The sequence below is a fragment of the Balaenoptera musculus genome, chromosome 3, assembly GCF_009873245.2.
Source record: "Balaenoptera musculus isolate JJ_BM4_2016_0621 chromosome 3, mBalMus1.pri.v3, whole genome shotgun sequence".
NCBI lineage: Eukaryota > Metazoa > Chordata > Mammalia > Artiodactyla > Balaenopteridae > Balaenoptera > Balaenoptera musculus.
The window spans coordinates 170,988,613-171,015,963 of NC_045787.1; the positions used below are offsets into that span (position 1 = coordinate 170,988,613).

General features: G+C 59.7%; 1 protein-coding gene across 2 annotated transcripts; it reads right to left on the minus strand.

Moving 5' to 3' along the window:
• Positions 1-458: 458 nt before the first annotated feature.
• Positions 459-27,050, minus strand: PALM (paralemmin). Of its 2 annotated transcripts, XM_036847498.1 has the most exons (9): positions 26,811-27,050; positions 14,607-14,658; positions 14,037-14,117; positions 13,708-13,838; positions 11,981-12,143; positions 10,301-10,322; positions 8,831-8,890; positions 6,235-6,366; positions 459-2,571 (listed from the first exon to the last, which is right to left on the minus strand). In XM_036847498.1, the coding sequence occupies exons 1-9, from the start codon at positions 26,813-26,815 to the stop codon at positions 2,042-2,044; spliced, it is 1,176 nt and encodes a 391-aa protein (XP_036703393.1). In that variant the 5' UTR covers positions 26,816-27,050; the 3' UTR covers positions 459-2,041. The 2 variants fall into 2 exon arrangements, with proteins under 2 accessions (XP_036703393.1, XP_036703394.1); XM_036847499.1 differs by lacking the exon at positions 6,235-6,366.
• Positions 27,051-27,351: the final 301 nt, after the last annotated feature.

Here is a 27,351-nt window from a genome sequence, read left to right on the forward strand (position 1 = left end):
CACATAGTGAGACATAAGCAGGGGTGACAGCCCCCATAAATGCTTCCTCCCCGTGTCCCCACCCACTTCCCGGGGACTGACTTCTCGGCAGAGCTTAGGGGTGTCTGTCCCCCGGGGGCTGTGAGCCCAGCAAGGGGCAGCCTCACAGCCAAAGGATGGGGTGGACCAGGTGTGGAACCCGAGGGCTCCACGGGAAACAGAAAGGAAGGCCTGCCACCGGAAGCTGCCCCCTTACCTCCAGGCCTTACCTGCCCAGGTGCAGCTCAGATGCCCACAGGTGCAGGTGGGGACCCCACCAACTCCCTCACCCACAGCACTGGGGTGAGTCTGAGGGCTGCGCGGGCCGCAGACGGGAGAAACCAGCTCCCTGGGCTCTGTGAGCCTTACACCGGTGGCGCCCCACCCCCTGGCCTGGCCGTACCCTCCCCACGCAGGTGAAATCCAAGAACTCCAGGCCCTGGGGCTGTTCACACTGTTTATTTGCGTCTCTGGGAAAGTCAAGAACATTGGGGCCTCATCACACATCGAAAGCAGAGCGGGCAGCAAGGGCACTTCAGCGGAGGCTCACAGCTCGAGGACTCAGGTGGACTCGAGGAGGAAGGGGGGGGTTCCATGGCCACTGCTCAGGGTCACCTCAGAGAGGGCCTCTCATCCCAGCCACCCAGGGGCAGAGCCGAGACGGTGACCCAGGCTGCGGTCCAGGGCGGCCCCTGCACCCACCCTGCTAAGGTGGGGGACGGCCTGGGCCCTGGGCACCAGGCTGCAGGCCCCTAGGGGAGGGGCCGAGATGGGGCCTGGTCATCCACAGCCCACACGAGAGGGCCTGTGAGCATGTGCACTAATGTGCCTCTGGGGACGAGTGTGGCTGCAACCAGGGAGATGTGTCTGTACATCTAGGTGTCAGCTGCCCCCAGGGGGAGAGCCCCTCACCCCTCACCCCTTCCAGTGAGAGGGGGGCAAGCGCCCATCAGGCTGGGCAGCAAATGGGGGTCTCCAGCTGCAACCCAGGGGAAGCTCCCTGTCCCAGGTGGTGTGCCCCCCTCCACTGCCCAGAATGAGCCAAGCCCAGCAGAGCTGGCGGTGGGCCTGATCTCTGGGGTATGGGTGTGGAGACCCAGGACCCTGGTCCAAGCAGGCTGGAGAAAGGGCCAGGCCAGGGGCAGTCCCCCAGGGTCCCTGAATTAGCACCAGGAGGAAGGAGGGCCCAGAGGGGGTGGGAGCTCAGGACATAAAGGGGCTCACGTGGCCCTGCCTTGTGCAGGAGGCAGCTCGAAGACCCCCGGCCCAGCCCGGCCAGAAGACAGCACAGCGGTCACGCCCCTCCTGAGTGGGTGGCATATCCTCAGGGCTCCCCCTTCCCAGGTTGCATCGTCCACTGGCTGCGCCCACATAGAGCATTGGGGGGAGGGGCACATCAGGCTGGGGTGTCCAGCGGGGCCCCGTACTCCATTCCAAGACCTCGAGCTTGGGCTCCCCAAAGAGGCACAGCCTCACCCTAACTGCCCGAGGTCTGGACCCAGCGCCTTGGCCAGGGAACCCCCCCTTCCAGAGGCTGAGTGGAGACAGAGCGGGCCCCCAGAACCCCTGGCTCCCGGGACCCCTCTCCGGCAGGGTGTCCCCTCAGGGACCTCATTGGAGGTGGCAGGAAGGCACAGGCAAGAGGCCCAGAGGGAGGTGGGCTGGCCTGGGGCTGCTTTGAGGCTCCAGGTCACACCAGCCAGGACCGCTGTGGGCAAGAGCCGCATCTGTGGAGCTGCCGTGACATGGGGGGCCCTCGTTTGGGGAGAAGCGGGTGTGTCCGTGTCTCTCCTACCAGGCGTGGGTACACGGCTCAGTGGTTTAGGGTGTGTGGGGGGGGTGCCGGGAGGGGGGAACCCCTGTCCCTCTCTTTCCGGTGAAAGAAAACTCAGAAGGAACATGTGAAAACACGGCATGTCCTGGCCCCGTGACTGTGGGTGGAGGGTGGACGGGCGCCAGGAGGGCCGGGCCGTGTGGGTGTCTGGTATGGAGGGTGGGGCCGGGGTCTGGGGGGCCGGGTGGGTCACATGATGGAACAGCATTTACAGCGCTGCTTCTTCACGTCGAGGTCCTGGGGGTCGCTGGCAGGGGCCTCGAGCCCCACCTGGTTCTCTTCCCTGGAGCCCTCGGTGGCAGGGGGCTCAGCCGCACTGCCGTTGGGCGGGGCAGGCTCCTTGGGCTCGGCCGCGTCCTCGATGACCACCAGCTCTGCGGTGATGGTGTCCTGCAAGCCCAGCACCTTCTGGGTCTCGGCCTCATCCTCCACATTCTGGTAGCCCATGAAGATCATGGTGACTGGGGGCTCCTGGCCCGGCTGGATGCCGGGAGGGCCTGACGTGGCCTCGCCGGGCTGGGCCTGAACTCCAGTGATCTCCCGCCTGGACGGCGTGGTCCGGACGGCCTCCTCCGACGGCCCCCGGGGCTCTGCTGACCCGGCCACAGACCCTGCCTCGCTCAGCGTGACCTCGTCCGCCTTGTGGATGAGTTCGTCCACCTCAGAGGAGCTCAGCGGGTGAATCCCATTCTCCGCCGTGCCGTCCACGGCGTGGACCACTGGCATGGGGGGAGAGAGAGAGAGTGAGCTGGTTCCCAGACAGGAGGGGAGGCCTGGCAAGGCTAAGAGCCATCTCTAGGCTAAAGGGGAATCATAAACTAAATTACACCTTTAGAGCCAATTGACAATGAAAGCTCCTATGGGAATCTGTGGGCACAGGCAAACTGGTGCACAGAGGAAAATTTATAGGCACAAAAGCATGTGTTAGAAACCAAGAAAGAATAAATGAATTGGGATTTTATTGTCTCGCAGTTTGAAGCGTTTCCATATTCCCCAGTCAACTTGCTCCCAGGTGATTACCTTGCAAAGTAGGTCTGTTTTTTTCCATTGCAAAGACGGAGAAAATGGAGTTCAGAGAAGGGAAGTTAACTAGCCCAAGGTCACACAGCTGGCTGCGGCTGGACCCTGCTCTTTCTCCCAGTCTAGGCACTCCTTTCAGGAGGATTTGCAGGGATTCTGATTTCCTCCTTCCTTGAGCTCATGTGGATGATCTTGAATTAAAGTTTAGTTCATTCACCCATCTTTCTTGTTTTCTAGTAAATGCCCCAAAGGCTATACATTTTCCTCTGAGTTCTGTTTCGGCTGTAGTTCATGGATTACATTATGTCATTCTGTTTCAAGTGTAAATATCTTATAATTTCCATTTTGATTGATTGCCTCTTTAAGCCAAGATTTATTCAGAAGAGTGTTTTTAAATTTGGGGGAGTGGGGGACTGTGGTCCAGGAAAACAGAGTGTAAGATACAACCCTGTAACAGGACATGGTCACTTTCTGAAAATGCTCCACCCTTGTTTGAAAAGAATGTGTATTCTCCATTGGGTAGAGTTTTATATGTGCAGTCAAGCTTCTTAAGTGTATTTTCCAATCTCTCAAGCTTTTGTCATCCGTGTCCCTCTGATGTGTCATTTTCTAACCTGTGTTACAGTCTCTAAGGACCGGACTTCAGCACCCGGGAGGAGTCCCAGCTGTGGTCTGACGCCAGCCCCAGATCACAGCCCTTCTAGAAACACAGCTGCTTAGCATGGAGGGAGGGACACACTGGACACCCCAGGGACTCGCCTCCTCCCAGGCCTCCTCCCGGGCCAAGGGTCAGGGTTGGCCAGTTTCTGGCTTCTGGCCAGAAGGAAAGTGCTTTCCACTCTCAGTTTCCAAATTCCTGGGGAGGGGCGTCCATGCATCAAGGCCTTGCAGTGACTTTGGGCTGGAGGCGCAGAGGGTGGGGTGTGCCCAGGTCACACAGACCCAAGCTAGGTATTTCCCACTGGCCACTGCCCCAAGGTAGGAATCCGAGCCCTTGGCTGCCATGGAAATGGATCACCTTCCCATTGCTAAGCAACCAGAGTCCAGTCTGGCGGGTCCTGAATCCCCAGGGGTTGGGCCAGGCAGGGCTCAGTGGCCAAGGTGAGGACCTTCTGTGAGCACAGACATCTCTGCCCCTTGGCCCTGTGCGGTCTCATCCTTGTCCAGGAAATGGGGCAGCTGGTACATGCCCAGAACCACAAAGCTCGTGAGAACTGGAGCTGGGATTCCACTTGGGTCGATGCCCCCAAATTACAGCAGAGCTGGGCTGTGACAAGACCCCTTTAATAGCATCCTGGATGTCCCAGAGGCCTGAACCTCTAAGAACACGAGGCTTTGGGAATCAAAACCACAGTGAGATACCACTTCATACCCACGAGGATGGCAATAATAACAATTTAAAAATGGTCAATAATAAGGGTTGTTGAGGATGTGGAGAAATTGGAACCCTATGGGCTTCCCTGGTGGCGCAGTGGTTGAGAGTTTGCCTGCTAATGCAGGGGACATGGGTTCGAGCCCTGGTCTGGGAAGATCCCACATGCCACGGAGTGGCTGGGCCCGTGAGCCACAACTGCTGAGCCTGCGCGTCTGGAGCCTGTGCCCCGCAACGGGAGGGGCTGCGATAGTGAAAGGCCCGCGCACCGCGATGAAGAGCGGTCCCCGCACCGCGATGAAGAGTGGCCCCCGCTTGCCGCAACTGGAGAAAGCCCTCGCACGAACCGAAGACCCAACACAGCCAAAAATAAATTTAAAAAAATAAAATAAAATAAAATAAAATAAAATAAAAAAAAAAAAAAAGAAATTGGAACCCTAATGCACAGCTGGTGGGAAAGTAAAATGGTGCAGCCACTGTGGAAAACACCCCAGCAGTTCCTCAAATGGTTAAACCTAGAGTCCCCACATGACCCAGCAATTCCACGCCTAGGTATCACCCAAGAGAAGTGAAAACATATGCCCACACAAAAACTTGTATAGCATAAAACCAAAAGGTGGAAACATTCCAAACGTCCATCAACTGATGACTGGATAAACAAAATGGGGTCCATCCATACGCTGGAATATTACTCGGTCATAAAATATAAACATGGATGAACCCTGAAAACGTGATGCTCAATAAGAGAAGCCAGACACAACAGGCCACACAGTGTGTGATTCCATAGATGGGAAACGTCCAGAACAGGCAAATCCATAGATGGAGAGTGGATTTGTGGTTGCCATGGTGGGGATGGGGCAGGGATGGGGTTTCTACTTGGGGAACAGAAATGTTCTGGAATCAGCTAGTGAGGGTGTACAACATGGTGAATATTCCAAAACCCACTGAGTTGTACACTGAATTGTATGGGTGTCCTGCATCCTCTGTCTCCAAATTCCATATTCTCATGAGGGCAGCATTTACAGACTCGCTAATGGACCCTGAGGCTGAGCTGTGCTAATTTTATACTTGACTCAAGGGATCAGCTCTGGGGACCCCATGTCCTGAAGAAAGCAAATGTTTGCCTTGACTTCAAATGTACTTTTAACATCTTCTTAAAATGTTATCTTTACTAAGGTAGGTTTGCTTCTATTCCTGGCATCATAGCAAATGTTGCCCCAAATTTCCCCTCCCCAGTCAGGTCATGCCGAAAATGAACAAAAGTTTAAATGCCAAGGTGTTTATGAGATGGCTGTCTAAATTCTGACAGATTTCACAGTTTAAAGGAAAGTTTTCCTTAGTTAAAAAAAAAAAAAAAAGTAAATTTTACGTTCTGTCAATTATATATAGAGAGAGGCAGGCACTCAGGAGCTTTTGCGGAAGGCTGCCCTCTCCTGCCGTTCCCAGCTTCCTTGTGGGTATTTCCCACAGCCTGCTCCCCTCCCAGCCGCTAGAGGGAACCCTAAAAACCAAACCAGATCTCAGCGCCGTGGCCCCTGCCACCTCCACCGAGGCTCACCATCCCCCACACACTCCGCATCAGCCACATGGGCTCCTCTCGATTCCCCAGCCCAGCAAACTCCAGCCCACCTCAGGGCCTTTGCACATGCTGTGTCCTCACCAGGCACGCTGCTCCCCCACGCCCACTGTGCACCTTCTCACCTCCTCTGCCCCCTCCCCGCACTGCTGGACCCTCACTCGGCCCCCTCTGCATCTCTGGGGTTTTTTTTTGTAGCCTTTATTACACTAGTAATTATTTAAATGAGTTATCTGTGAAATCGGGGTTGAAGGGCTGGGCCCTCTGGCTGGCCCAGGACAGCTGGCGCCACTCAGGATTCGCCTCCCCAGTCCGGCCTGGCACTGGCCACGCCTCCAGGTGGGTTCTTGGATGGAGGGAGGACTGGGTCGCAGGCTCTGCGGGGCAGTGGCGGGGCGGGGGAGGGGCGCGTACCTTTGGTCTCGTCCTCGTAGACCTTGATGCCCTGAGGGAGGCGCTCCCGGGGGAGCACGGTGGTGCTGGACAGCACCCGGGTCTCCCCCGTCACCTTGTCCTTCTCCACCGTGATCTCCACCGAGTACATGGCTGGCACGAGAGGCACGGGTCATGCCGCGGCCCACCTGCCCATGTGCCCCCCGCCGGGCTGCAGCCAAGCCAGGGAGGGGAGCCGGCAGCGCAGAGCCAAGCAGCGGGTGCCCTCGACGCGGCCCCCCCCCCAGCTCAGCATCCTTCCCTAGCTCCCCAGTCCCGTGGACGAGGGGTCTGAATTCCTGTGCTCGGGATCCGAGGACACCCCGGCCACCCCGCCCCGTCTGCAAAGCCTTGAACTGTCCCAGTGACTCAAAGGCGTCCCTGGCCCACTCCAGCCAGGACTGGAACGCGGGTGAGCAAGCTCGCGCCCCCCAGTGTTCTGGACTGCCGCGTTCTCTGTGCTGCACGTCTAAGTCGACTACTGATATATCGATATTCTCATCTGCTCCACCGTGTAGAGGGGATGATTCCCTCTGGAAATGAATGCAGTCACAACCCGTTAAGGCCATCGCTCAACAGCCAGCATCTGCCCCCGTTCTGCAGACATCGTCTGCCTGGGGTCCCCAGCCCTCCTCTATGGAGGGTCCCACATCACCACGGCCAAGACCCCTCCCGACCTGCTCCTCCCGGGTCTTCCCATTTCTCACTAGGACACCTCCGTTCTCCCTCCTCCCTCTCTCACCACTCCCACACCCCCTCCTCGGTCCATCTGCAAATTCCCAGGTGCTGCCTTCAGGACTCCCAGAAACCGCCCACTGCTCGTGCCTCCGCAGCCCCTGCCGGCGGAGGGGGGGAGGGAGCTGCATCCGCCCGCACTATTCCTCACCACCTCCACCCCACCATTCCCCAGCCCTCCCCCATCTCCCCACTGTCCCCCACAGCATGCCCCCACCGTCCTCCTGGACCGTCTGCCCCATTTCCCCCTTCATCCCCCCACCACCCTTCCCCCTCCCCCCACCCCTACCATTTCCCCCCACCATCCCTCGCCATCATCCCCCCATCCCCCACACAATAACCCGCCATCCTCCACCATTTACGCCCCCCAACCCCGCCCGGACCCCCGCCGTCCCCTCCGCCGTGTCTCCCGCCGCCGCCCGCGGCCTGTTCTCCCCGAAGCCGCCAGGGGGCGCCTGTGAGAACCCAGCGGGGCGCGTCCCTGCTCTGCCAGCCGCCCTGGGGGCTCCCACGCCACCCCCCACCCCCACCCCCACCCCCACCCCTGGCCCTGCACGGCCTGACCCGCCCCGTCCCCTCCTCGCCCTCATCTCCTCTCCCTCCCCGCCTCACTCATGCTGCTCCAATCAGCACTGGCCTCCCCGCAGTCCCTCCCACCCGCCAGGCGCAGTGCTGTCCCAGGGCCTTTGCACTGGCGGTGCCCCCTCCTGGTGTGACCTCCGCCCCACCTGCATGCCCCGTCCCCTCACTTCGAGTCCTTGTTCAAATGTCACCTCCTAAGTTAGGCCTCCCCTGAGCCCTTTAATTCAAATTGTCCCCTCTCCAGCTCCCCGTGCTCTGCCGTATCCTCTCTGTAAGTTAATCATACAGGCTCTCACTCCCATCAGAACCCCTGCTCTCCTGGCTGCGTCTCTCCTGCCTGGCTCACAGCAGGTGCTCAGCGAGCACTGTAGAATGAGTAAGTGGATAAAGGATGCTCTGTAACCCCACATCCCTCTGAAGCCTGACACCCCACCATCAGACATACAGTTGGGCAGGTTGTGCACTGCTCAAGGTCACCGGCTGGGGGCCTCTGGCTTTGCGCTAGGGCAGGGCTGCTCTAACTGGCACGGGGGCCCTGAAGGCACCCCCCCCCTTCTGTCGGCCGCCCCCAGTGTCGTCACGCCCTGGTCTTCACTGCGCCCCTTGGTTCTGTGCCTCCAAACTAACTTCGGGGACAGCAGCAACAAGGTTCTGCCGTTCATCGTGACTTCCGGTCACTCTTGGGACTGGGTTTGTGCTGGGTCCTGGGCACGAGGTCACTACAATCCCCCTGCAACCCGGTGCCAGCTGTCACGTGATCAAGCAGGGATGTGAACCTGACCTTGTAGAGCACTGAGCACTAATTCTGACTCTGCCCTGATTGGTTACTTCCAGGGACAGGGTGCTCACTCCCTCTCCCAAGGTGGCCCGAGGATGATGAAGGAGGGAAGGTTTGCAGTGAGCGTGCGAGCCTGTGCCCGCCTCCCCACTCCCGGGCCCCAGGAGCGAGCGGCGAGGTTGGGGGATGGAAGCCAGGAGGGGCGTCAGGTTAGAAACGCCATGCGAGGGGGCCCATCTTCTCGGGGAAGCTGAGCTGGCTTGTGACGGACGTGCCAAAGCAGAGGGGGCGCCCGGCCCCACCCAGGCTCAGAGCTGCGGCCTTGGTCCAGCCGCCCCCCCATAACCACAGCCCCCACCAGGTACTGCTGAGGGCGCGTCTGCATCCAAGCTGGCCCCTTGACCTGGCCCCCCAGGCCCCCCAGGGCTGATACTCAGCCCAGGACAGTGGCTGGACATGGGTCTGAGCCTGGGGCCAACCCACCTGCCTTCATCATGGTGGAGCCATCAACCGTCCTCAGGGGGGTGTTGGAGATTCGCTTCTCTGCTCGGGGGGCAAAGGGGAGAGAGAGAGACAGATTCAGATGAGAAAACACACAGATTCCCCCCCCAAGACATGTGGACACCCCCCAGGCACGTGGACACTCTCAGGCATGTGGAGACACCCCCAGACACTTAGACCGCCCTCCCACACACTCGCCCAGATACCTGGATCCTCCTCCTAACACGTGCATGCACCTGGACCCCTCCGCACACGTGTGCGTGCCCAGAACCCCCGAACACACATGGAATCGCTCCCCCAAAAGAAAACACACTTCAGCCCCACAGTCCGTTGCCCATCTCTTGACCCAAATGATTTTCACAAAATCCCTGAGAGGCCTGCACGGATTTTTTTTTTTAATTATTAATTTTTAATTCCACAGTAAGACAAGGAGACATTCTCTCCTCATGAATAATTAACTCATGACAAATCAGGCCAAAGACACTTCTGGCTACCACCTCCAATCCTGGCTGGTGGCGCTCTTTCCATGCTTTACACACAGAAATAGAGACACTCAGTATATATTTTAAAATATAACATGTTAAAGAAATTTAATATACTTAGTAATATAGTTAATAAACTGTTACAGCTAACTGTATATATTTAAATGTCATGTGTACGTGTGAAGTGTTTGTAAATGTGTACACTATATACCTGTAATAAATCTGGGGGGGGGGCATAAAATGGGTGCCAGAGTTCAAACTTTGGGCTTTTTTCTTTGTTTCCTGGACGGCAGTCTTCCGCATCTGTGTGTGTGGGACCCTTGTCTTTTTATTTTATTTTACATTTTATTTTATTTTATTTTTTTTTAAGGCCGTGCCACGCAGCTTGCAGGATCTTAGTTCCCTGACCAGGGACTGAACCCGCGCTCCATCACTTAAAGTGCCGAGTCCTAACCACTGGACCGCCAGGGAAGTCCCAGGGCCCTTGTCCTTTTAAGTAGTGCACTATCTCCAGGACAGCCAGGACCTTGATGTCTCAGCCCCACCAATCCCGTTTTACAGATGCAAAAAGTGAAGCCCGCCCACCTGCCCTGGAGCCCAGAGCAAGTGGGTGTGGAACAGGGGCAGGGCCGGCCAAGGCCAGGCACCCCGTGGGGACAGGATGGACCCACCACAGGGCTAAGACCTCAGCCAGACACGCCCCGGCAAAGCCAGCTTCCTCACCTGTAACACAGGTGCTGCAGCAGCCCCACCCAGGGATGTTGTGAAAATTCGATGAAATGATATTAAGGGGCACCGGGCCGGCTCAAAGTCGGGGCTCGCTGAGAACAATGACAATGCGAGTCATTGTGCTATTACATTTTACTTTTTAGCAACAATAGCACCTTAAAGTCACCCTCCCCTGCCTGCCATCCCGCATCTGGCCAGCAGAGGGCGCCGGGGCCCGGCCTGCCCCTTCCCGAAGACGTACCTTTGGGCGTGCCCACCGGGGCCTGCAAGAAAGAACGGAGAGGTCAGGGGTGCCGGCGCCCCCTCCCACATGACCAGGGTCCCACCCGCCGAGGCCAGAGCCTGGGGAGGGCCTGGCTGAGCGGTGACCCCATCAGAGGGGCTGTCTCCTCCTGGACCGATCCCCCACCCTGCCCTAGCCTGTGACAGCCAGAAAGGTCCCAGCCTGCTCAGAAGCCTCCTGGGGCTCCCAGAGCTCCAAGAACAAAGTCCAACCCTTCCTGGTGAGCCCCAGGGCTTGTGCCGGCGGAGACCTACCCCCCGGCCTCTCCTGCCTCCTCCCATCCCTGGCCAGCCTCCCTGGCCTCCTCGCTGTTCCATGAGCCGTGTCCCTCCGCTTCGAAGGCCCTTCCCAGATTTCCACTTGGCTGGCTGCTCGCTCAGCCCCCTGACCACCCAACCTAAAGGTGGCGCCCCACCCCCATCCTGGACTGTCCCTCAGGTTACCATGTTACTTACCTAGCCAGGAGGTGGGCATCGTGAGGGCAGAGACCACTCCAGCACGCAGTCTGTGCTCAATCAACCTCACGGAAAGCCCCCTCTCCACTTGAGTCCGAGCCTGGAGAACTCCTACTCAACTTTCAAAACCCATCTCTGGGAAGCCTGCCCAGCCCTCCCATGAATCAGACACCTCGCTGGGGACTCCACAGCACTCCATGCTCCCCCACAATAGGTCCGACCACCTTCCTGTGTTTGCAGTTGCCTGATCATGCCCATCTGCCCACTCAGCAACAGCTCAGGGAGGCCAGGGCCTGGGTCTACATCCTCTTGGTCTGCCCCAACCAAGCCTTGGGAAGCAGTGAGGGCAGGTCTGTAGGCTCCAGACTGAAGTTATCAGAGCAGCAGCTGGAGAAGGACTGGGGCACACAGCAGGGATGTCTCCCCAGCTGCAGCTCATCTGGGGTGGGGGTAACAAGGGTGGATGGGGGGAGAGGAGGCATGTCCCACAGCCCCCTGAGTCCTGAAGACAACAAAGGTTGTTGGGAGACTTCTGCATTTGCTTTAACATACTGTGGCAACCACGAGCTCGGGGTCCAGAGTTCCAGGGTCTGGTTTCACCTGAACCTGGTTGGACGTCACACCCTAGAATCAATGGCTGAGCCCAGTTAAGACCACTCCTCAGCTGTGCGGCCTTGAGCCAGTCTCTCAACCCCTCTGGGCCTCAGTCTTTTATTTTTTTATTTTATTTTTTTTGGCTGCACCACGTGGCATGCGGGATTTTAGTTCCCTGACCAGGGATCGAACCCGTGCCCCTTGCAGTGGAAGCGCTGCACTGGACCGCCAGGGAATTCCCTGGGCCTCAGTCTTTGTCTTCCATCTAATGGGGACGCTGCTCGCACCTGAAAGGGCTGTTGTGGGGATTAGACAGCTGATGCCTGCTGTGCTCATGAACGTGAGAAGGATGACAAGCAGGGAAAGACCCTTTACCCACGAAACACTGGTTTTCCACTGACTCACTGACCCCCCATGATGCCCCTGCACGGCGGGGAAACCGAGGCCCAGGGAGGCAAAGCAAAGCATGCAGGTCACACAGCTGGGAAGTGGCCAGGCTGGGATTTGGATGCGCCACTGGCCACAGCCCTGGAGGTGGTGAGGGCGTCTGGATCTGGGCCAGCAGGGCGGCGCCCCAGGAACCTCTTACCTGCTGAGAATTCAGCACAGCCTCGGCCCTCTGGTCCTCCTGGGCGGGGCGTGGGGCCGGGGCAGGGGCGGGGGTGCGGGCAGGGCTTGGGGCTGCCGGGCTCTCCTTGGCAGCGGCCGGCAGCGCATCCGCATTCTCCAGCTCCTCGATCTCCTGCTCCAGCCTGGGGAGGGTGCACGAGGTGACCACCCTGCCGGGCACTTACGGTGCCCAGCACAGCCCGGCATGGCCCAGAAGGGCTTCCTTAACTTGGATGTTTTCTAACGACCCTGAGAGGTGTTCTTCCCGTGCATAGGAGGGGAAATGGAGGCCTGGAGAAGTGCCAGCAGGCCGCAGAGCTGGGACCCGAACCCAGGGGCCGGCTGGTCCCCGGATCCCTGCACCGCCCGTGCCACTGGTTACTCCTCTCTCTGCTTCCAACAGACTCTCCTTTTTTCCACTCAAATACATTTATTTTTACAGGAATCTTCGTCTCTCCAGGAAAACTGGAAAAACCATGTCACTTTCCAAGTATTAGAAAATAATGGTGCACATAAACCCAGTAAAAACAAGACAGGCATATTCAATCCTGCCTGAAGAGTCACCTGCCTGAGCCTTTGGGCTGCAGACGTTAAAGGCACTCAGCACCCGGGGACACGTTCTCCTTGAAGACTCAGGACAGACCGCGGGTGAGTCTGCAGCCCCCTAACAAAGTGAGTCCAGGTTGGCAGGCTGGACACAGCTGGGGTCAGCCTGGAGGGCTTCCGGGAGGAGGTGTCCAGTGGGGACACTGAGCGGGCAAAATGCAGGTGATGGAACCACCTGAGGAGTGGGTTGCCCTGGCAGGAAGAAAACCAAGGCCCCCGAAAGCCAGCCACACAGTGGGGCTCAAGGGGAGGCCCTCCCCTGGCACAGGGCTGTACCCAGCAGGGTGGGAGGAGCAGGAGCCCACCTGGCCCAGCCCCCGGTGGCCGGTGATTCCCATCGACCTTCCATCCCACCCGCAAGTGCCTTCGGCCTGCTCAGTCCCTACCATCTCTCCCGGGCCCATTTCAGCCCCGCCTCCATCTGGGCACACAGGTCACAGGTGGGAAAACTGAGGCCTGGGGAGGGGAATCCCAGCCAATACTCTCCCACTTTCTTCCAAATCAAACACATCCAGACAGGATCCCGAGGTCCCCACAGTGGGGCCTGCCTCAGCGTCTGCTGGCTGGCGGGCTGGCCCATGCCTCTAGGGCCTTCCCTGGCCCAGCGGACACTGGAATTTTGGCCACTGGAATTTTGGCCGTCACTTCCCTCCGCCTGACCCCGCTGCCCCGGGAGCTGAGCCTGGGCCTCCCGCCCGCCTGCCCGGAAACTCCTCCGGGCCTTTTGTCCCAGCCCAGGGCGATGGTCACTTTCCCCGGCCTGCCCCCTCCCCCGGCTTCCTGCAGGCCCAGCTGCGGTGCCTCCATGGCTCCAACAGCGCCGGGAAGAGCCAGCTGGGCTGGCGCCAGGAAGCCCCCGGGGAGGCCGCATCTCCCACGCTCAGAGACGCACCATCGCCCTGCCTCCGCACGCCTCTCACACTTGCCCGCTGCGGGGTGGGGAGGAGGAGGGGTCACACGGGCAGCACCCCCCCTCCCCGAGCCTGGGCGGGAGGCTCCACCCCCAGCGCCCCCTCCCCCCAGGCACAGGGTCCCGCGGGTGGATCCCACTCCTCGGGCCTCTCACCTAGCCCCCCCCGCGGCTGCCGCGGCCCCACCCACCTGGAGATGGATTCCTCCAGCAGCCGCGCCTTTTGCTCGTCTTCCTGCATCTGTCTCCTCATGTCCTCATCCCCCTCCGAGGCTGAGGACGGCGTCCCCGCCAGCAGCCAGCGTTCCCGCAGCGCCTTGGACTGGGACAGTGGGGACCAAGGTCAAAGTCAGGGTCGGGGCTGGGGTCAGGTGGAGGTGGGGGTCAGGGTGAGGTTAGGGTCTGAGTCAGGACTGGGATCAGGGTCGGGGTCACCTCAGCCTTCCTGCCCCCCTGCTCCGGCCGAGGCCGGGGTCCCTGGACGCTGCCGCCCCCTCCCTGGCCGAGGCTCCGTCCGCACCTTCAGGTGCTGCAGCTGCCGCCGGTCGTCCTCCAGCTGCCGGCGCCTGTTCTCGATCTCCGCCTGCCTCCGCCGCTTCTCCTGCCGGACGGACCACGCGGTCAGGACGGGCGTGGGGCGCGGAGACCCCACAAATGCCCAGGCTTTGCCCACACGGATCCCGCTTTTTCTGTAAATGGCACCCCACTGGCCCCCCCCACCTATGCCCCAGCCTGTACCTGCCCCCCTCCTGTCCCCCTCCACCTCCCCCCAGCTTGTCCCCCCACCTTCTCCCCCGGCCTTGGCATAAGGTTGAGGTCCTACCACATGCCAGCTCGGTCTCCCCCCTGCAGGTGGGCTGCCCAGGGGCTCTGAGAGGGCTCTCGGCCTAAGAGTCCACATTCTGAGGACTAAGGGGAATCTCGACATTTTCATTTTGTGGGGAAGTGCCAGCAGGCACTCAAGTTTCCCACTCCATGCTGGGGTTCTGCGTCCTGGAGCCCCAGGCTGGTGTGGGGAGCCTCTGAGACCCCAGGTCCTCCCAGCCTTCCCCCACTGGCCACACCATCCTCGGGACCAGGAAAAACTCACTGCAATGGCCTGGAGCCGCTCCTGCTGGGACGTGGTCTCTGCCGCCAGGACCCTGGGGGGACAGAAAAGGTCAAGTGACGGAGGGGGTCCACCCCAGCCCTGCTTTCGGCAGATCCAGTTCCAATCCCCATCCTGTGTCTTCCTGCTGGGTGAGCCAGAGTTTCCCATCCGCGGCGTGGGGCCATTCCCCACCCCCCTCAGAGGCACCAGCCTCCTCTCCCTGCAGCCTTTTTTTTTTTTTTAAGTCTTTATTGAATTTGTTACAATAATGCTTCTGTTTTATGTTTTGGTTTTTTGGCCAGGAGGCATGTGGGATCTTACTTCCCCAACCAGGGATGGAACCCTCACCCCCTGCATCGTGTTGACTTAAAAAAATATATATGCACAACGTGAGAGTTGCGACTTAAGTTTTATTTGGGGCAAAATAAGGACTGCAGCCCGGGAGACAGCGCTTCAGATAACTCTGAGAAACGGCTCCGAGGAGGCAAGGGGGGGAGCCAGGACATATACGAGTTTTGCAACAAAGGGCAGGTAGTTGGGAACGTCAAAAGATTATAGTTAATTACAGAAAACCAGGACTTCCCTGGTGACACAGTGGTTAAGAACCCACCTGCCAATGCAGGGGTCACGGGTTCAAGCTCTGGTCCGGGAAGATCCCACATGCCGCGGAGCAACTTAGCCTGTGCACCACAACTACTGAGCCTGCGCTCCAGAGCCCGCGAGCCAGAACTACTGAGCCCGCGCACCTAGAGCGCGCGCACCGCAACGAAGAGTAGCCCCCCGCTCGCGCAACTAGAGAAAGCCTGCGCACAGCAACGAAGACCCAACCCAGCCAAAAATAAATTAATTTTAAAAAAACCTATATGTCATAAAATAACCTTTAAAAAAATAAAAAATAAAGAAAACCAGATATCTCAAGGTAAGGAATTTAGCGCTTTTCCATGTATGGGAAGATGCAAGAGTCTGGGCTCACTGAAATCATGCCTTTGATATGCACCTCAGCTCCCTGGGGCCAGTATCCTGACACACCCTGAGTTTCCTCAGGGCTCACTGCAGGGAATGGCTGCAGTCTGATGGCTGCTAGATGGCAGGTATTCTTTTTAGCCCTGAGTTTCCTGAGGGCTCACCGGCTCACGTTGGAGGGTTGCAATCGTTGATGACTGTGACATCCTTTGTTTATTGATATGGCAGGAAATATTCCATTTATAAATATTCCACTTATCAATTGGAAGAGGGAGTCCCAACCACCGGACCGCCAGGGAAGTCGCCTCCAAGCAGCCTTATTCCCACACTAATTCTCCCAACAAACCCTCCTGCCACCCCTCGGGGTAGGGCCAAGGGACAGGAGGAGTGAGGCCCAGTCTAGAGACCTAGGAAGGGCTTGAGAAGGAGAAGGCATTGAAGCTGGGCTTCTGAGGATGCATACGAGTTCCCTGGGAATCAAAGCCTGGAGAAGAGTGTCTCAGGAAGAGCTGTATCACCTTTCTGCCTAGATGGAGAGCCTGACCAAGACCGCCCCCTCCTCAGCCTCAGCATTCTCCAACCCTGGGAGGGACAGACACTTGGGGGAGGAAGGACCCTGGAGCCCCACCCCACAACCCTTGGCTGGCAAAGTCCTCGAAGCTGTCCTGGGATTCCTGGTGCTTCTCACACTCGCCTCGCCTGGAGTCTCCCAGGACCCCAAAGGCCCAGAGAGAGCTGTGAGCCTCCCAAGAACACACAGCAAAAAAAGTAGCAAAGCTGAAATTCAACCCCAGACTCCCTTCTCATCCCATCCATGTTTTGTTTGTTTGATTTTTTGCCGCGCCACACAGCTCGCGGGATCTTAGTTCCCTGACATGCATTGAACCTGGACCCTGGCAGTGAAAGTGCTGAGTCCTAACCACCGGACCACCAGGGAATTGCCCCATCCATGTTTTCTGAGAGCCCACCCAGTACAGTTGTAGCCTTAAACTGGTATGCAGTAGGAGCTGGATAAATGTCAGTGTTGCCAGGTGCTCTTAAAGGGACAGGACTTCATGCTGTTGAGGATCTGGGGCCTTCTGTGGGGGCACGGGGCCAGCAGGAGGCCCAGGACCTGGAGGATGAGTCATCCCTGCCCCTCCTCCCTGCTGTCCTGCATCCCCTCTCCCCACCTGGTGGGGGAAGAGGAGCTTTCAGAACCTGACACCTCCCTTCCCAGTCTCCGGTCTGGAAGCTGCACACAGTAGGTGCAGTGAAATGCTCGGACCACTGAAGCCCAGAACATCCTCTACAACGGGCCTCAGAATAACCTCACGCTTCCAGGGCCGCTGTGACAATGCAAAAGGGGGCGGGGGGCGGAGGGTCTCGAGCCCAAGCGGGGGGCTTTGGGACCGTCTGCCTCAAATCCCCAGTGACCACAGGGCCACTCTTGGAGGCACCGACGGGAGGCCCCGTCTCATGGGGGAGGGCCTGGCGGGCACGAAGGGGTTCTGAGCAGTGGGAGCCACAACCCCCCACTTGTCCCCCCATTTGCCCCGAGCCCCTTATCTTCACGGGCACTGAAATTACAGACCGTGCTTTGGGCCCCGCCCACTCCTTGGCCTTGTATCAGGGCCACCCCGAGGCCTCCACAGACCCTGTGGGTCTGGGCCTCGGTTTCTCCATCTGCACACCCCAGCTCCGGACGCTCCTGTATGTCCCCCGCCCCCTGCGGCTCGGAAGGGAAACGGGCCCCAAGTCGCAGAGCGCTCGGGGTCTACCCCGACCCAAGCCCCCGCCCCCGCCCCCCCCAGGTAGCTGCCCGGTGGACATCCATCCTGGGCTGCAGTGCCCAGCTGCCCGCCCCACTCGGGGTTTGGTGGTTTCCTGGCCTTGCTGAGACCGGTGAAGTCATCAGACTCCCACGCCCCAGCCAGGTGACCCCACCCAGCGCCTCCCTCCCGAGGCGGCACCTCCTCCCCTCCCAGGGGCCCAGCAGCACCAGCTGCACCCTCTGCAGCTTCCCCCGTCCTTCCTCAGGGAGGCTGGGTTCAGCTGGGTGGAGTTCAAGAAAGGCTTGATCCAGCTATCTGGCTCAGATGCCCTTCCTGAAGGGCCAGACCAGCTGGATTTCTGGGTCTGCCTCTTCACCCTGTGTGACGCCGGCAGGGTGCCACCCCCTGAGCTCCCCACACAGGCCTGTTTCCTCAATTCATGCAGAGGCCACACTTCCCACCCCAGCCCAGGCCTCCACCATCACCTGCCACCGCCCTGTCCCCTGACAGCCCACAGCCAGAGGCAGCTTCTCCAAACGAGAATCCAAACCAGTAGCTCTCCTGCTCTCAACTCCCCCAGGCTCCCACCACCCTTTGCAAAACACCACAAGGCCCAGCCCGCACCCACTTCCCTGCCCTGGCGCCCTCCACTCTCCCTCCTGCTCACTCTGTTCCAGCCACCAGGACCTGCTGGCTGTGCCTGCCCTGCACCAAGTTCATCCCTACCTCAGGGCCTTTGCACTTGATGATCCCTCTGCCTGCTATACTCTTCCCATAGCTGGAAACTGAGGCCCACAGAGGGCGAGTCACTTGCCCAAAGTCACACAGCTAGGAAGTGAGAGCTGGGATTCGAAATACAACTGCCCAGCTCCAGGCCACACCACAGGGCTTCCCCTTTCCTAGCCCCAGAGCGGCCTCCAGGGACCCACTCAAGCAGGAGGCAGAGTTGGGGGAGGGGGCATAGCAGCTGAGACCCCAGTGCAAATAGGGCCATGTCGGGCAGAGGGACCAAGCCGCCTAATGCCAGGTCCCCACCCTGACAGGCAGGTGGCCATTCAGGCCAGACACAGGGACACAGGGATGGCTGTGAGGCCAGCTCTCCAGGCTGGAGACAAGGCGGGCAGTGTCCTCGCTAGGGCGGCCAGTCCCTGCCGGGCCAAGCCAGGGCAGGGGAAGGTCAGGCGGGCACACTAAGAAGAGGCAGTGGACCAGGCAGAGAATTTCTATCCCTCCCCATCCGCCTGGCTGTCTCAGCCCAGACAGCCCGAGGGACGCAGGCTGTGAGCCCCACTCAGGTGCCCTTCCCCAGGCCTGGGGGCGCCAGAGCCGCCCCGGGCGCGGCCGCCGCCTCGGGTGATGGATGGGATGGCGGGGCCCACGGGAGGCGGTCGCCCTGGCAACCGCGCCATCCCATGGCAACGCGGAGGCCTGCAGGCGCGCGCGGGGGTGGGCCCGGCGCCAAGCATCTCCCGTCCCCAGCCCAGCGCTGGGGCCTGAGGGGCTTCTGGCCTTGGGCGTCAGGGCCTGCCTAAACAGGGTGAGACTTGGATGGGTAACAGGGTCTACCCAACCCCTGCTGCAGGGGGGAGGGCTCCCCGTTCTGATTTTAGGGGCATCTGCCCAGGGAGGGGCTTCTACCCCGGAAGGGTCTGAACCCGCCCTCGGCACGAGGCAGCCAAGGTCAAGCGAAGATAATCCTCAGCATTATAAATCCGAAAAATAAAACAAAATAGGACGATGGAACCCTAATAAAACAGCAATACAATAGCAACACCTTCGCCAGCGCTGACCATCTTCCGCGGGCGGGTCTCAGCCCCACTTTACAGAAGGGGAAACTGAGTATGGGGAGGAGCGGGGTCTGTACACATTTCCTAAGCGTCCCATCTCCTGAAGATCCTGTGAGGCACGTGGGATAATTATGGCTGTTTTATCAATGAATGGACTAAAGCATCTAAATGGTGAAGTGGGGACCTGGACCCAGGCGGGGTCGGGCACACGGAGCGCAGGGTCTCCCTGAGGTCTGGCGGCGGGAGGGGTGGTCAGTGGGATGGTTGAGATGCTCACTTGGGCTCAGTGAGGGAAGCAGAGACCAGATTACAAAAGATTTTACAAGCTGGGGGCAGAAGCTGAGTTTTGGCTAAAACGCCATGTGGAGGGTTTAGAGCAGCATGGCGGCTGCCTCCGCTGGCTGTGTGACCCGGGGCAAGTCACGAGCGTCTCTGAGCCTCCACTGGCTCCTCTGGGCGATGGGCCACAGCTCGCAGCTGCTGGTGGAGGGACATGCCCTCCGTCAGGACGCCCACCATCAGCGCGCGCAGGTGTCTGGTCCTTGTGCGATTATTTTTATGGCGCATGGAGAAAATTCTGGGCTCGAGCAGCGTTGTGGGCGGCTCAGGACTCTGGCGAGGGCGTCGGCTGGGAGCGAGTGAGATAATCCTGCTCCAGGAGATGAGCTAATGAGACCCAAACCCAGCGAGCCAGGCAGAGGCCTCAGCTTTGCGGGCGTTTATTTTTTAAAGGCCCAGAGAGGTTACACAACCGGCTCAAGGTCACCCAGCGGGCAGGAGGGACCTGGGCGGGAGGTGGGAGGCCGGTGTGTGTGTGTGTGTGTGGGTCACACTTGTCTTTCCAGAGCCCACTCCTGGGCAGCTCCAGCGGGAATGAGGGGGTCCCAGCCCAGGCAGGCGAGGAGCCCAGCGCTGGAACATTCCTGTGCTGATTGAAAGGAAACAGCTGACAACGACCTTGGCCACAGGTGGGGGGGTGGGGGGGAGGCAGAGTCACGCGGTGCCAGGGGTGGGGGGTGAGAGGGAACCCAGCGGCCCCTTCCCCCATTGGGTGGGGGATGGAGTGGGGGGAGGCTGGTTCCCAGCCCCAGCCTGGGTTCCTCCTAAGGGCCAGCACCTTCCTCGCTCCAGACCCTCCCGCAGTCCTGTCACCCTGAGTGAACCTCAGCCTCTCAGCACGCAGTTCAAGCCCCTGTGTTTGTCCCTCACCCTTCCCCAGTTCCCTGCCTTCCCCTTTCTCTCCTCCACCTCCAATCTCAGCTCAAACACAGCTGCCTCTTTCAGGAAGACTTCCTAGGTCTCTCCCCTCATCAGGAAGGAATTCCCCTTCTCGAAGCCCCTCGGCACTCAGCACAGGTGGGCCCCCGGGACCACTGCTGTCATTGGTGAGGTGAACAGCCCATGAGGCATGGTCTTTCTAGAAGCTTCAAGGCAGAAAGACATCTCCACCCCCATGGTGGAGACCAAGGCCAGAGCAGGTCCCAGACCCAGGGGGGCAAATCTGTTGCCTATTAACCTGGGATGGGATGGGGAGGGGGGAGCTGGACCCTGCCCTGGGCCCTCACAACAGGATGGGGCAGCAGGGAATGAATGAGGGCCCTTCTCTGGCTTCAGGCAAATCCAGCGGCAGAGACCAGCCCCAAAGACCCAAGGTCCCTCCCACCCTCACTCCGCTGCTCCCACCACCTCAAAAATTCCAGGCGCGATCCCACCTCAGGGCCTTTGCACTGACCATGTCCCCGGGCCTGGGGCACTTCTCTGCCAGGTCTCCAAGGGGCTCACTGACTCCCTCGGGCCTGTCTTCAGATGTCACCTCCTCACAGGCCTCCTCTGACCCTAATTAACCCCAGCACCTCCCAACACCGCCCCCCAGCCCTCACCATCAGGAAACACCTAATCATTTAACTTATTTTGTTGATTTCTCCACAATGACAGTGACTGTCTCTTTTGTCCCTGCCGTGTCCCCAGCAGTTGGTACACAGGTACTCAATAAATGTCCACTGGGCCAGCGCATCAATTAGGGTCCTTCCATTTCCAGTGGAGGCCCCCACCTAGGGGTTCCCCACCCTTGTCACACTCCTGCCACCCCCGGGGACCATCTGTCCTGTGATCACTTCCTTTTTTTAAAGAAACTCACTGTCACATCTTACATTTATCTAAAGTAGGACCTGGGCGCCTCACATCCAAGAAAGGACAGAGGACAAGCCCCAACCACCTCGGACGTGACTTACAAATTAACATATAAAGCGACCCAAATGCCCATCAACGGATGATGCATAAACACAATGTGGTCCCTCCACACATGGGAGCATCACTCAGCCCTGAAAACGGGTGAAGCCCTGACACTCACTACACGTGATGGACCTTGAGAACACGATGCTCAGTGAGAGAAGCCAGACACAGAAGGCCAGACAGTGTGTGATTCCATTGATGGGAAACGTCCAGAACAGGCAGATCCACAGACACAGAGTGGATTCGTGGTTGTCAGGGGCTGGGGAGGGGGTGGGGAGTGACTGCTGATGGGGATGGGGTTTTCTGGGGGTGATGGAACATTCTGGAATTAGAAGTGATGGCTGTACAACTCTGTGAATGTACTGAAAAACACTGAATTGTACACTTTAAATAGGTGGATTGTGTGGTGTGTGAATGATATCTCAAAAAAGCTGGTAAGAATAAAAATATACATAGATACAGCAGAAATGCTGGCCCTCTCACCAAGGGCCTTGCTGGGGCCAGAGCCGGGGTCCTGCCCACCCCACGGGGCATTGTAAGGCCCTGCCAGCCATACCCTGAGGCTCTCCAGGGTCAGAAGGATCTGAACACAAACTGACCTGGTCATCACCTGCCCACTCCCTGACAAGTGTTACTAGAAGCCTCCCGCCAAGCCAGCTGCCCTCCCCCCACCACCCAGGCTGGGCTCCCAGGCCTGCCCTCACTCTGGTCCTCATGTGTCTTGCCCACCACAGGGCCTGGCTTGGGCTTCGCCTCCCAATACCTGGCCCAGTCCGGACTGTTCCAGTGATGGAATCTGACTTGCCCTGAGTTTCTGCTTCAAACCCGTCAGGCAGGAAACAGATAGCACAGCCCAGTTCTCCACTCCTCAGACACCATGACCTCCACCCAGCCATCTCGTGCTGCATGGAGACCCCTCTGAAGCATGGCCAGGGTGCACTCTAGCCTCCCAGCACATACAGGGGCTGGGCCATCTTGCCCTGACCAGGCCACCGTCCCTGTAGGCAGCTCTGACCACCACAAAGTTCTGAAGCCAGTCTACGCCGACCCAGACATCAGGTCCTGCCACCCCCTCCCCGGCTCTGGCTTTTCTCCCCAAGCTGCTCCCACTGTCCCTGTCCAGGCTGAGTCCTGACTTGCTTCTCCCTGCTCTGGCCCCTCTGCTGCCAGAGCCTCTTTCTGGTGCCTGGGTAAGAACCTCACTCCTCCCCTGCTCAGATACCATCCATGGCTCCTTGTGGCTCCCCAGCTGGGCACTGTAGGCCCAGGAGGACCTAGCTCTAAGAGCACAAACCAAAGAACACTGCCTTCTCCCAAGGCACGTTCCCACCTCTGGTCCTTTGCACAGACCAGTCTCTCCACCAGGAACAACCTTCTGCCTGCCTGGGTAAGCCCTTAAATATATTTTTCAGAAAAGGTCCATGACAGAATGGACAGGAAACCTTCCTCACACCTCAGAGAAGACCCTCCATGGGCTCCTCCAGACCCAGACCCCTCTGATCCTGCACAGGGCTAGGGTGATCAGCAGGGAGTGTTTCTTAAATGAACAGATGAGGAAATTCCCTTGTGGGACAGCGGTGAGGACTCGGCCCTTTCACTGCCGGGCCCCAGGTTTGATCCCTGGTCGAGGAACTAAGATCCTGCAAGCTGCACGTTGTGGCCAAAACCAAACAAACAAACAAAAACCCAAAACAGATGACAGGCTTCCTGGGTAGAGATAGGATGGAGAGAATAGGGTCCCAGACTTGGAAAAAGGTGATGTGATACTCTTTAAGAAAATCAACCCATTTTCCTGCATCAAAACCTGAAGCCCTTGGGGCTTCCCTGGTGGCGCAGGGGTTGAGAATCTTGGGGCTTCCCTGGTGGCGCAGTGGTTGAGAATCTGCCTGCCAATGCAGGGGACAAGGGTTCGAGCCCTGGTCTGGGAAGATCCCACATGCCACGGAGCAACTAGGCCCGTGAGCCACAATTGCTGAGCCTGCGCGTCTGGAGCCTGTGCTCCGCAACAAGAGAGGCCGCGATAGTGAGAGGCCCGCGCACCGTGATGAAGAGTGGCCCCCACTTGCCACAACTACAGAAAGCCCTCGCACAGAAATGAAGACCCAACACAGCCATAAATAAATAAATAAAATTAAAAAAAAAATACTGGCTTTGGTCCTGATGTGGGACCTTTAAAACAAAACAAAACAAAACAAAAAAACCTGAAGCCCTTTAACATGGGCCCTCCCCATGGGGCTGGGACAGAGCTGTAAGTGGTCCTTACAGGGCCCAATCCCTACAGCACCCACTCTCCCCTAGCTGCACCCCGCCCAGGAGGGGCCTGGGTGGGCTCGTGTCTCCATTCACCAGATGAGAAAAGTGAGGCCCAGAGAAGGGGGGTGGTAGGACTGAGGCCCCATGGGGGGTGAGAAACCCCCTCTCCATGCCCCACTCCCAAGTCAGCAGTCACAGAAGGGGTCCCTGGGGTGGATGCAAGGGCAGATGGCCCCAGGAGCCCAGACCACAACAAAGGCCACCTTCTGTGCAGCCCAGCCAGCCAACCAGGCTGAAGAGCCGATGTCAGGATACCCGGGAGCCCCCCAGCCCACAGCCCCTCGATACAGGAATGTGCAAAGACCCCCCTCCCCAGCCTTCCCTGGCACCTAAGAGGATGGCCCAGTAGCAAATGCCAACATCACCCCTTTCCGGCTGTGTGGCCTCAGGCATGTCGTGTCACCTCTCTGTGCCTCAGTTTCCCCACCTCACAGGGCTGCTATAAGGACCAAGTGCGTCCACGTGGACAAAGCACTCAGAACAGGGCCTGGTATACAGCAAGCGCTCAATGACTGTTAAGTAAATAAATCACAGCTGCACTTCTCAGACCACCTTCCCGCATTCCTGCCACCACCTCTAGTGTTAGCTGCTTGTCCCTTCCCTTCAAATCCACTCACTGTTTAAATCCAACCCCTTTGTTTTCAAAGGAAACAAAGTTACATCGTTACCCAGACTGAGAAAACCAGAAGCCACTGCCACACACATCAGAGTAAAAACATAAAAAAAAAAAAAAAAAGATACGATGAAAATAAAAACTTGTTATTAAGTTCAATTATCACTGGATACTTCTGCCTTTTAACTGGTTCTGCTGCTCCTTAAAGGGAGACTCACAAGTGTGAAAGCAGCGTTAAGAACCCACTTAGCACCCAATTGAGACGTTCTGCTTGAAACTGTCCAGGTCTCAGGGTGGGCAGGGCTCTGGGAAGGTCCCGACCCAACTCTGCTCTCCGGGGTCCGAGCCTTCCCCTCACCCAGGAGAGGGGTTTGGACATCTGAGATGGCTGTTCCCAGCTAAAATATCTTTATTTTACCAGCCGGGGCCTGAGGGTCCCAGAGGAGCAGCACCTCACCCTCACCTGGGGCCACACCGCAAATCCTCCCCATAGCACGCGATGCACCCAGCTCCGGATCCCCCCACTCAGGCCCCACCCTTGTCCCACCTTCAGAGCACCACCCAGCGCCCACACCGCCTCGTAAGAATCCTTTCATTCTTAAGTTAATGAAAATTCGTTTAATCCTTAAATTAACGAAAAATTGTCAAAGTCGTAAATGTCTTTTTAAAAGAAACTTTCCAGCACCACCATAAGCTGCCACCATCTCCCGTGATGGCAAAATCCATGGAAACGGAAGGAGGTGGACAATTACGTCCTAGCGGCTGCTGCCTCCGTGCCTGGAGCCTGCTCTGCCCTCGTGGAGAAGGACGAGGAGCCTGGGCAGGTGTTCACGTAGGGCGGCACCAGATGGAGCCTCTCCCCACCCATCATCACCCCGAGTGCTGGGGACAGGCGATCTCGCACGGCTATTTGGGCGGTTAACGCCAAGTCCTGTCCCACGCCTGCACCCAGAAAAGCCAGTGTTCCGCCTATTGGGGGACCCACAGCACCATATCTGACCCATGACCAAGAAGGCCTGGGGGCAGGGCAGCAAGCACCCGGGGGCCCTCCGTGTGCTGTGTGACCATGGGCCAGGGGCTGCCCCTCTCTGGGCCTCCATAACCTCATCGAGAATGAAAGGGGGGGCTGGAAAGGAAACAATGGGGTCCATCCGGAATATCTCACTCCTCTGCTCTGAGTGGGCGTTTCCTCCCTCTCCACCCCTCCTCCCCCAGGCAGCCCCCTCCCCGGGGCCACACCCTGCCTAGGGCCTGCTGTGGGCAGGCCCACAGGCTCCCCTTGGGCCCCAGAGCAGATAAACAAGTGAGGGGAACGCAGCAGACTGGTCTGGGCCCCGGCTCCCCTGAGCCCCTGGCTGGGCTCCCGGGGCCGGGCTGGGCCTTTGTCTGGGTTTTCAAAAGCAGAGGACATAGGGTGTCGCCTTCCTGGGAGGGGGGCGGGCAGGAGGCGGCGGCTCCCACCCAGCTGAGGGTGTGGTGGGTCACGGGTGAATCCCTGGAGGAAAGTTGCAGGCTCAGAAAACACACCCAGTGGGAAGGGCAGAGGAGCCGGGCCGGGTGGGCTGGTTGGACCTCCATGTCCGGCCCCAGGCAGGGTGGGGACCTGGCCCACAGTGGGGCAGCTGCTGGCCCTGGGACAGGGTAGGTGGGCTGCGGGACACCAGACACCCCCTTCCCAGCCCCCTGCTCACGTAAACGCACCCCACAAACCCCCTGCATCCACCTGTGGGAGTGGGGGTGTGGGGGGATGCCCTGACGCCAGGAAGAGAGGACCTGCGTGGGAAGCGACCAGGCACACTCACTGGGCACCTGCTGGTGCAGGACCGGCTGCCCGGCAGCTCCTCATCCAAGCCCCCAGACCCAGGCTGCCCACCCCATTCGCACCCGGGCCAGCGGGCTCTTGGCTACATCATTTGGGGCCCCACCTCGGGGGACACTTTCCCCAGGAAGACATGAGACCCAAGCTCCCCTGTTGGAAAGCACCTGGACCTCTGGTCTCACACACATCCCAGACCCGGAAGCCTGGAGAAAAGCCCCCTACAAGCCGGGACTTCGGGCGGGTGGATTCCCCGCCTTAGCAGGGGCTCCGGACAGCACTTGAGGCCCTTGGGGAGGGCAGCCAGGCGAGGGAGGACCGGCCGGTGCGCATCCAGGGTGCAGGGCACAGCGAGCTCAGGCTGGGGGTGGGGGAGTGAGCTCACGGCCGGCCGGCGCAGTGGGGAGGGGTCGCCCCATCGCCCCAAGTGGACGAGGGCCTGCCCCGGGGGCGCGGGCCGAGCGCGGGCGGAGACACAGCGCATCCCCTCCCCACCCGCGCGCGCGTCCCGGGCCGCCCCCAGCCGCTGCCGCCCGAGTCCCCAGGAACCCGTGGGCCGCCGGGGCCGAATCGTGGGGAGGCCTGGGGCGGGCACGGCCCAGTCCGAGTCCCTCCCGGGCTGAGCGGGGATCCCGGAAGCCCCGTGCCACCTCCCTGCCCGCGCGGTGGGGGCGGGAGTGGGGGCCTCAGCCTCCCCGGCGCCCCCGGCCCGAGCGCGCTACTCACTCCATCTCCCCGCCGAGGTCCGTGGGTCCGCGAGGCCGGGCGGCGGGGGCGCGCGGGGAGAGCCGGCGGGCCGGCAGGCTAAGGCCTGGCGGCCTGTGCAGAACGGCGCGGCGGCGGCGGCACCGGCGCGGGCATCGCCCCGCGCGCTGCTGTTTATTGTCCGCGCGGCGGCGGGCGCGGGGGGCGGGCTGGGCGCGCGCGCCGCCGCCGCCGCGTTTCGCTCGCGCCCCCTCCCGCCGGCTCCCGCCTCCCGCCGCCGCCCGCCTGCGCCTCCTGCCGGCCGCCGCCGCCGCCGCGCCCCGGTCGCCAGGCGCCATCCCGCCCGGCCCGCCGGAACCTCCGGCCGCTCCGACCCATTCATTCCATCTGGGCGCGGGACTGATTCTCCGGCCGAGCCAGTCCGAGTCGGCCTGGGACGCAGCCTGGCCGCCATCCATCCCACCCCTCCCCGGCTCCTGGTCCGGAGGGGGAGCGAATGGGGACAAATAGCCCGGGGGAAGTCCAGGAGGCCGCTCCGAGGACCACGGCCCTGCTGCGGGCG